This window comes from Pteropus medius, unplaced genomic scaffold, assembly GCF_902729225.1.
Source record: "Pteropus medius unplaced genomic scaffold, Ma_sr-lr_union100, whole genome shotgun sequence".
NCBI lineage: Eukaryota > Metazoa > Chordata > Mammalia > Chiroptera > Pteropodidae > Pteropus > Pteropus medius.
In genome coordinates this window covers 11,734,895-11,745,542 of record NW_024355990.1, presented here as the reverse complement: position 1 = coordinate 11,745,542, position 10,648 = coordinate 11,734,895, and the positions used below count along the sequence as shown (strand labels likewise).

Here is a 10,648-nt window from a genome sequence, read left to right as displayed (position 1 = left end):
CTGCACTATTACAACTACAAACTATTGGCAGTATTAGCAAATGAAGAGCTTCTAGGCTAGTTTTTTTTTTTTTTAAGTTAAAAATTACTTCTGACATAAGTAGCACCAGTCACAAAAATCAAAGCTGAATTTTTGAATGTCACAAGGCTAAATGGTGATCTTGAGTAACATGGTGAGGAAAATAAAATGGCCAAATAGATAAATTATTGGTTGGTCAGATGTTTGAGCATAGTTTAACTAGCTCTGGTTTAAAAGAGAAGGGGGAAAAATCACTTTTACATAGACTGAGGGTTAGGGTTTGATTAGACTGATTTAATAACATTCAAGTTTCTGGTAAGTTTTGGAAAATGCACAAAATATGCCAAAACTCTGTGGTCTGTGTGCTCCTTGGCCATACAATTAGCATGTATACCCTGGCAAAGCAGCAGGCCAGCTTTTTAGAAACTTCGTTAAAATTAAGGCCAGGTTTGTAATGGGAGTCCAGTGAGGCTCTCAGGAGCCACAGCAGTGGTGGGCCTGGGGACGTGCACAGGAAGCAGTGACAACTGCCTGGGACTCTAGGTGAGCAAGAGGGGAGGAACCTCCTTTTCAATATTCAGCATGTTGGGATACAGTCTTGAATTTTATGGAAAATTTTTATTAGCAAATTCATTGTAGTTCCTAACCCTTTTGTCCTATTGATGTTTTAGCACATGGATTTGTGCTCCAAAGGAATCTGTGCACACCGAATAGTCCCTCATGGGACTAACTCATTAGTGACCCTCCTTCCTTTGCATTAAGCTGCTAGAATTCCAGGGAAGAAAAGTACTTGTTTTTCTTTCGGTAGGGAAAGGTCTATAAAACATATATATATGTTTTGGTACTACCTTTTTACTGTCTTTTAAAAATATCATTTAGCCTCATTTCTCTAAAAATCATTTTTAAGGTTGATCAAACACACATACATGCATGCACGCACACACACCCCCCTAAAAAACTGACCTGACACCTATAATACACCACCTCAATTTCAGGATCAGGACTTCATCATTTAAAAAATATAGCTTATTTCTTCAGTTGTTTGGTCCAAATTGGATCAAGTGGGATGTGTGCTCCTTTAAGAAATGTCTTTTTGGTATCTTATTCTAAGTACCTCGAAATACCTCTGAATATTTCAAATTATTAAAAAATACTTCTCAGTGGGCTCTGCCCTCACCTGCCTCCCATACTTATTTGGCATCACTTCGCCCATGAGATACCACCATCGTTTCAGAACTAGAAAGCTGAGACTCAGGGGTAGCGGCCTCAGCCATGAAAACGGTGAGTACCGCAGTAATCATGTAGCGCTGTCCAGCTCAGTCTGTAAGTGTGCAGATTTAAAAGGTCACTGGGCTGGCTCTTGAATATCAGAAATACACAAAAATGCAGGGATTTTGCCTACTAGAAATGAACAGAAATAGGGAAATAACTTTTATTTGCAGTTTCTAGGAAGGTGGATTACAAATAGCAAATACCAGTGTCTCTAAGTAACGCTCCAGGCCATTCGTAATATACAAAATTGTTTTACTTTAGAAAATATCTCTAAAAGTTCACAAGTTTTTTTTTAACCGGCTGCAGGACATTAATGAAATACAAGTCCTGTTGAAATTGGATAGGTGAAAAAAAAGCCTTACCAGTATTATGAAAATACTTTTTATGAAATAGTTCCGGGGATTATGAATTTGGCAGATGAAACATAAGCATCGAAAATACCTTTAGCCAAGGAAATCTACTGATGCAAATAGATATACAAGCCCAAAGACTGGGTAGAAAAATCCTAATGGTGTCACAAATGTGCATTCTACTACTTGGATTCCTGAAAGCAGAATAGCTGTAGTATGTGTATTTTATTGAACAGCAGCAGCTTATCAAAGGATACTCATAGAAAAGCAGCTTTTGAAACTCCCTATGTGTTATAAGAATATGTTTTTCAAAAATTACTTTTGGAAGACTAAAGCTCTGTAGTTGCTAAAACTATAACATATCTTAAGTATTTATATGGTGATAGAAATTGCAAAATGCTTTATAATAGTAAATACACACGTGAAATTAACACCTTCGCGGTCAGGATTCCCATAAAATTTACCTTTTGCGTACAATTTGGCAATGCCAACAGCTACAGAAAATATATATCAACCAACGAACCACTGTTTCATTAGAAACTGCACCAAATCCAATGTCAAAAACATTATTTTATTTTTCTAGATGAAATGTCCTATTACGTACAAAAAGAATAGCTGTTTAGAATTTGCCACAATCTGTTAAAAACATAGCAATCTATTGCCTACAGGTAGGAAAGTTCTTGCCGCAACAAGTTTTAAATGACTAAGCCCATATATATCTATATATGTGAATAAATAGTACAGAAATATTGTGATGTGATGAGATGCAGAATAAATTTTATAATTCAATAAAAGGTAGGATTCTTGCATCAGCACAGTGCATACAATATGTAACATTTTTTCAAAAAGTAAAAGGACAAAATAACCTATATTTGACTACTTCCATGTTAATATTTTAAGCAAAAACTGTTTCCATGTGTCTGTATTGAGCAACTAGTCTCTTTAGTTTGTAAGCATAGATTTAAGTGACATTTTTATGTACAAAAAGGAATGGGCTTCATTAGATAAAATTAACCCAGAATAACCTGTACACCTGAGCCTGTAATAAGAACTGGGAACTGTGGCAACATCTTTCTTTTAAGAAACTATGGTCTGGGAAAGGTTTTGCATAGCAGGGTGATATTAAACAGAAGGAAACTTTTTAAAAACAATAATTAGATAAATTCCAGAACTTGGTAGGACAAAGCTAATATGAATTAGTGTAAAATTTTTGCAAAGCTGCATAAACCAACCATGGCAGATCTTCTAGAAGCTATCACTACAATGCCGTGATTCAGTGGAAGGTTAGAACGCTGAGGGAAAACATGCAAGATACACCTTCCTCTTTTTCCATCGTTCTTCCTACTGCTTACACTACTTTTCCTTATGTGGGAAAATACTCCAAATGACTCAACCAACAAAAAGTTTTAAAAAGATGATGTCATCTAAAAAAAATGCCCTTCATAAGATATAAGTAGCTGTCTGTAACTTTAACATACGGATGAAGGCAACGTGCATTTTGTCACATTACCTTTTTTATTAGTACAATCAACTGATGCAACAGGACTAGCACCCCTGAAGATTTTTTCTTTGACGTGATGACAGTGGGCTGGGAATTATAATATGAAGGGCCACTACCAGCCTGGACAAACCCAGGTACGATTAGATTCTTCTGCCTTTTATTTACGTTGCAGCCCTCCCTTTCCCCTAAAGGCTCACAGATAATCATTAGCGCACATTCAAAGACACCATCTGTGGGAGAAAAATGATCTCCATTTATTTTGTTTCATATACATCCATAGTTGAATTTTAATACAAAAAGAAAAAAATTAGAATCTGACAAATGTTTACAAACAAGATACCTTCAAATAGATTTTACTCATTTTAGCCTGGTGCAGAGTAAATGACAAATTGTACTTTTATATTCAAGGCAACAGTCTGTAGTCCAGGACCACTTAGCCCAACCTTTATGCAAGCTTAATTTTTATCTACCATGAACAATAAACTCATTGTTGATTCCCAGTTGTGTGTGTGTGTATTGTGTGTGTGTGTGTGTGTGTGTGTGTGTGTGCACATGTGTACATAGCAGCTCCTTTCATAGAAAGAAAAGACATCTAGAGGTCGTCTTGTACTTTTACCTACAGGAATCATGATAAGATACAGAATGGATTACATGTAACCGGGGCTGGATTTTATAAGAAAAAATAATTAGCTGACAAATGAGGGCAGCAATAAAAAAGCGTCTTTTTTTTGCAACAATAAATAAATACAGTCAAAAGTTTTCTGTGAGACTCTAAACCAGCTTCTTCACTGAAGAGCAGACGTGGCATTTCCATGGAGTTACACTTGACCCCATATTATCTTTTTTTCTTGCTTTCTTTTTTCTTTTTTTTTTTTTCAATAAACAAAGTTTTCCCGCTTCTGCCACAATAGTAAAACCATTTGATCTTGACAAGATAATGGTGTCGTTGACTTTGCTTTTCCCTTGTCCGTTGGACAAAATTGGTCAAGAATATAATTGGACTGTTATGACCAATAAAAACGAAGTTTAGGTCAAGTCTTGTCAGGATAACCTGACTAAAAACATCTGGCTCCTTAATTTAAAATAGTTCAGACAACCAGATTCTTGCTGTGTTTAAGTTTAGGTTAACACGCTGAACTTTAAGAAGCTGTAGACTGCAGTTTGTTGTTATGAGACCTACAGAATACAGAAAAAAGGGAACAATTAAGCACCCTTCATTTTTGAAAACAATGATGCTTTATGTGGATGCCAAGGTCAGTCTGGGGGAAGCAGCCATGTTCTTTCCTTTTACCCTTGTGAGCAAATGTATGAGAACAAGTATGAATTTTTAAACCTATAATATTAAAAATCTTCACTGTACACTAAACATGATAGTTCACTAAGAAAAGCCATATTGAAAAATATATATATTTGTCTAAAAAAAATTACATTTTTAGCCAAAGGAACAAATAGAGACATTTACAGAAGTATCACCATTGCAGTAAAAGATGTGTGTGTGTATACGCACGTGCTTATTTACACTGGGAATATGAAGGGAAAAAATTATGTTAAAAGAAGAGAAATAGCAATATTAAAATCACATTTTTCTATTAAAGTCCAGAAAGTCTCCTTTCTAGTTTCACAGTTTTATTCACAACTTTTGTTAGTAAACCAAATTCTGTACAGTTACCAGGACTAAGTCAAAGTATGTTCTACTGCAATAGTGTATATAAATACAGTATTTCAGGAGTTTACAATTCTTAAATACATTAACATGGCTGCTAGAATAAAGTGTTTATTACTATACATCTTTTTTTAACATTAAAAAATTATATTAACTAATCTGAACTTTTGGGGGGCAATTTTGAATTAGGTAATCACGTGGTACAATAAAAGAATGACCCCAACATCCAGTTCTGATTCCAGTTAAAAATTCAGACTAAAGATATCACAATCTGTAAGAAAAGAAAGAACATGGATGATATAAATGATGAATTATAACAAAGTAATGAATATAATTTGCAAATAATGCTGGAGATCATAAAAATGGGGGAAAATATGACAAAGGAAACCCTGAAAATCCATAAATAAATCAAATTTCAATGATTGGCTACATGTGTTTCATTCTGCTTTAATTCTGAAAATCAACAAAAATTCCCTAACATCTCTTCGATTTTATTTAAAAGCGGAATTGAGCAAACTTCTCAATTGGTTCCCATGTTCATTAATGAGTTATGTAAACTCGAATGTAATAAAAAGTGACATGAGACAAGCAGGTGGCGAGCTGTCCTCAGTGGCCTCTCTCCTGGGCAGATCCAGCCTCTGGGCCCCTCCCCTCTCCCAGCTCTTAGTCGCCACAAGCCCACGCTCTCCGCTGGCTTTCCTGACCTTCACCAGTGCTGCTAACACCCCCATCGGGGTCTGCCTGCGAGCTTGGCGCCAGGGTGGGGTTTTAATCTCCCAGCTACCACCCTACCAACCAAGACAAGGGGGGGAAAAAAAAAAAGGCAATTTAAAAAATGTAATCAGAGGAATAACTGCCGGAAGCATAAATCAAAAGCATGGAGAAGCTTATAATAAATTGTGGTCCTCTGTCCTATCTTTACTTAATCTGAAGTCCAGGCTCCCTAGGATCAATCACTTTGACGTTTCAGTTCTTAAGTAGTTAAGAGTTGTTATACTGCTGTTCGTTTTATCAACTTTACACTGTTTTAAAATCCTGTTACAGCAAATGAGAACTGAGCTCACGTAACCGTTCTCCGACTTCCCTGCTTGAGTCGCGAGCTTTATTTCCCTATCATTTTACATTAAATTTTTCTATGCTTTGTCTCTAGGCTGATTCTGAAAAGATATAAATCAATGTAGTATTTAATTAAGATTAGGAGATATTTTTCTCTGTAGCACCCCCTCCTCTGCTAAGAGGGCATTCTCGGCATTCCTATACAACTTTCGTGGAGTTGCTAATTATTTTTCATTTTCTCTCCTTACATTCTTAAACACATTATCTTTTTTTCTCCCCCCGCCCACCCCTCAGGGGAGTGTACTCCACTCTTTCTCTGATTTGGACTGCTTGCTGCATAGGCCTCTGTACAAATGTCGCCCTGGGTCAGAGTAATCCCCACTGCTTTCTTGAACTTCGTTTCCTGGATCTGAGGTCTTGTTTTCTTGATTTGCTCATTTTGCTAATACACATCTTAAAATAACTTGCTAAGAAAGGATGCATGGAAAGGAGGCCCTGAATTCTTATGTGACTAAAAAAATGTATTTATTTTTTAAATGCCTCTACACTTGATTGCTTGGCTGGACACAGACTTCTAGGTTGAAAAGAATTTTTCCTCAAACTTTTGAATTTACTCTCCATAATCCTCTAGCATTCCATGTTGCTAAAGAAAAGTCTGCTACCTGACCAGTCTAATTCTCATTGCTTTGTAGGTTGTCTGTTTTACCCTGTTTAGAAACTCTTTTATCCTTGGCATCTGGAAATTGTACAGCGATATATATGTGGGGTGGAGTTTTCTCCATTTGCCCAGCTGGTTTATTTTGTTTATCAATTTTCCTCACCATCCCACATAGCCCCGACCCGCTGCCCTGTTTGCCCACCTCACAAAAGGAAAGGCCTACAGAGAGGAGCTTGTTTCATTCACTGCTGCGTTCGGTATCTGACTTGCAGCAGGGTCTCAACCATATGCAGAGTGAATGACTGTTTTACTTGGATCTGAAGTCTTGTGCCTCTCATCAGCTCAGGAAATTTTTCTTTTATTAGTCTTCTGAAAACATCCTCTTCTGTCTTTTCTGTTCCTTTCTGGAATTTCCATTAAGAGAATATTGGATACTCTATAACATTTTTTCTTTCACATTTTTCATCTCGTCTTTCTGTTCTCTATACTAAGAAAGTTCCTGATTTTAACTTTCCTGCTTGCAATAACTTTAGATTTGTTCCAATCACTCCTTTTTCTCAGATTGTTTTTTATTCCTAATATCCGGTTCACCATTTTGTGGATGCAGCATCTTCTCACATTTTTCTCGGGCCATGATTTTGAGGCCTGTTTTTGTAAAGCTCGCTCTGGACACCTGGACCTTTCTCTTACACCGCAGGCTTCCTTCTATCTGCTGTCCCTGGCTGTCTGTTCACATGTGAGGATAGACGGTGCCTGGAGAGTCCGGTGTACGGGGTGGGGCCTGCTGCTCGGAAGGCTCTGCGTTAGGTCATGGTTTCTCAGTCTCACTATTGACATTTTGGGGCTGGATGTCTCTGTTATGGGGGGCTGTCCTGTGCAGTGTAGGATGTTCAGCAGCATCTCTAGTCTCTTTCTACCTATTAGATGCCAGTGCCACTTCCCAGCTCCAAGTGTGACCAAAAAAAGAAAAAAAGTCTCCAGACATTATATCCCTTGGGGGCAGGAGTGGACACATTATCTATGTTGCGAGCCATAATTTTAGGATAAGGGGGCTGGGGACTAGGCCCTTCAGAGGTCAGGAGACTTTACTCTGGGTCCGGTTCTCTGCAGAGGGTGTATTCCATTTCTTTATAGAATGCTATGTTCTTCCAGTTCCTCGGGTTCCTACACAGGTCTGCATACAGGGATCAGGGAAGGTGACTAGCTCATACACAGAAGGTTCCCAACTTGCCATGATTTGACTTAACGATATTCCAACTTTCCAATGGTGCCCAAGCAATAGGCATTCAGTAGAGATGGGTGAGGCTAGGGTATGCTGTTCAGCAGGTCAGGTGTATTAAATGCATTTCTGACATACGCTATCTTCAACTTACAACGGGCTTACTAGGATGCAACCCTATCGTTAAGGTGTGGAGCATCTATACAGATCTTCAGTTCGTCCCTCCCTTTTCCCTTCTCTCTTGCCTTCAATTCTATTTCAGCATCTGTGTGTTGGAGGCTCTCTGTGCTTCTACTGAACAGTAAGCTGTCACCTGTTTGAAGAGCCCTCTAGAAGGAGTCTGGGTTGTGGCTCGTCTGGCCTCAATCAGTCCTCTTCCATCTGCTTTCTGTATTCCAGAATCTGTTGAAATCTCATTAGCTAACTTCTACCATATTCTTTCTGTTCACTATTCTGAGTTTATCTCTTTATTCCTTTATTATTATTTTTCTGGGGATTCTGTCATATTGAGTAAGCCCTCTTCCATTTTAAGTTTTACAGCTAAGGGGTTAATAGAGGATGATAAAAATGGGAAAGTTTTAGAGTTCTGTAAGGCTTTTTGGCTCTTGGTCTACAGCCTGACGGCCTACATACCTGCTTTCCCTCCTTCCTTGCCTGTGGTTTTTGATTCCTTTGCTGAGAAGGTAACTGGATACTTCAGCTGGGTTTGTCCTTAATTTTTAGTTTACGTAAACTAACTCTAAAATGCAGTTCTTGATATACCTTGCTACAGGAGAAGAGAGACAAAACACCGTACAGATTTTCCTCCAGGGAAAATTACTAAGTAGAGCACTGGTTCTTACACTTTGGTGTGCAGAGTCCCATGGGAGTTCATCAGATAACACAGAGGACCAGGCCCCAACCCAGCCGACATCCACCCAATCTGAATATCTAGGGACAATCAAACTTGTGGGTTGGTGGATGGTGAATAACAAATCTCAGGGGCTACAGAGTGGTGGCAGCTGCCACAGGAATGGAAGATGGGCTTCTGCTGGAAGGGAAGTCGTGGGCTTCAGAAGGGGGCTGAGGTTCAGAAACGGAAGTGATGAAAGTCAACATGTACATATCATGTAAAGTCGCTCAATGCTTTTACGTTACTAGAGGTTCAAAGAAAAGGTCTGTGGACTTAAAGTCTAGTTTTGTCCAGAAAAATAAACATTTTATGATTTCAAAGATAGAGCAAACATAAAATAAGGAGAAAGTCCTTAAATGCCCCCTTCGTGCTCTTCCCCTATAAAACAGTCATTTTTATACTTCTGTAAACACATCGAGAGCAAGGGCTCCGTCTTACAGTATCCCTCCCTGTGTGTGCCCTATGGCATTTATGATAGCATCTTGCATTCTGTAAGCATTTGATAAATGCTTTTTGAATTTTAAAACATGACTTTAATTTGAAGCAGGTCACAAACTTGGCAATTTCTCATTATTGAGTCTGTCCTCTTGTCCTTGACATTATAACATAGTGCTAGAGTCTTGAAATTTTATTTTATTTTTTTTTAGATTCTTGATTTTAAGACTCAAATGCACCATAAACTGCACTGGCTGGTTCCTTAGAACAGTGTAAAGAGCTTGAGGAGCTGAATTCATTCAGAACACTGAACACGCCCACTCACCTGCTAGCCTTGAATCCTTTCAATTTCTGTACAAAGAATGATTCAAGAACTTCTGCACACTGGTAAAAAGGGGAGTCACTTGGATTGTAGTAACGACAGTTATCAAAAATTTTGGTCATGTCTGCCACAAATTCCGTCAGCTTTTCATAATATCGTCTTTGTATTCTTTCTTCCATGGTGGCGAGGTCTTAAAAACACAAAATGTAAAACATTTTCAAAACTTTAAGGCTGCTCCAATGTGACTATTGCCCACAGTCCTGAATAATAAGAATATGTACTTCCTATACGAGCAATCCTGGAACGAAGCTGGTTAACCACTGAGGACTATTTAGCAATTCATGAAGAAAACAGGAGCACTTCTCCAATTTTGGTTTTGATTGGGGATCTAATATGTAAGGCTACTGTTAAAGAAGGTATTTATTTTTTAACTATCAGTTAACTACAGAGAACAGCTCTTTATTCAATTGGTTTGAAATAAAGGCAGCCACACCGACGTGATCAATACATACTCAAGTATAACACATTTTCACATGCAAACTATTAAGTATATGATGTGCACAAAGTGAAGGGGGATAACTGGAATTAAGAACAAAATCTATGGGTCTGTAATCCTTGTATTAGACTTGATAACATTTTGTTTTCTTTATTCATTTTTATTGTTATTTTGTATTACAAGTAATAGTGACTCACCGCTTATGGTGGTGGTAATATGAAATGTATACTTGAATTAACTTAAAGGAAAATATTAGCTGATATAAATAAAAATATTAGTATGTAATAGTACAGGTAGTGTGCAGAAATGACAAAAATCATTAGGTTATTGCTTTGGCATATACTAATGAGCTAAAAGCTACATGAAATAACATTAGGTCCCAGGAGAAAGTCGTATTTGAAAGAAAATTCCACATAGTTTTACCTAAAATTTTGGGAGAGTAAAAGGCCAGTGATCTCAAATCAATCTAGGATTCACGGGTAGATAACACAATTCTAAACTAATTTCAATGATCATTTTAGAATTTGAGAAAAGTCAAAAAATAAAAGTCTAAGAATATCTTAGAAACATCTGAAAAATAAAAGGAGAGAAAACTTAGATATTAAAAAATATAAAGTTGTGATAATGAAAAATGCGGCACTATGCAGGATGACACAAACATTAATGGAACCAAATTCAAAGTAGGAATAGACCTAACTTTATTAAGTATAAGAATTTCATAATGTTGAGCATGTCAATTCATATAAGCAGAAGAAGGAGGAATTCA

The 10,648-nt window shown here is 37.4% G+C and overlaps 1 protein-coding gene across 41 annotated transcripts in view; it reads right to left on the bottom strand.

Annotated features, from left to right (window-relative positions):
- Positions 1 to 2,190: 2,190 nt before the first annotated feature.
- The window catches only part of BPTF (bromodomain PHD finger transcription factor), a 126,244-nt gene continuing 117,786 nt past the window's right edge, over positions 2,191 to 10,648 (bottom strand). For 37 of the 41 annotated variants that reach the window (XM_039859374.1, XM_039859372.1, XM_039859375.1 and 34 more), the window contains 2 exons: positions 9,390 to 9,576; positions 3,844 to 4,317 (listed from right to left, as the gene is read on the bottom strand). In XM_039859374.1, coding sequence (XP_039715308.1) covers positions 4,281 to 4,317; positions 9,390 to 9,576 — 224 coding nt within the window. In that variant the 3' untranslated portion in view covers positions 3,844 to 4,280. Of the gene's footprint in view, positions 5,076 to 9,389; positions 9,577 to 10,648 lie in introns of all 41 variants that reach the window. The other 4 variants (XM_039859370.1, XM_039859376.1, XM_039859369.1 and 1 more) reach the window with 2 other exon arrangements.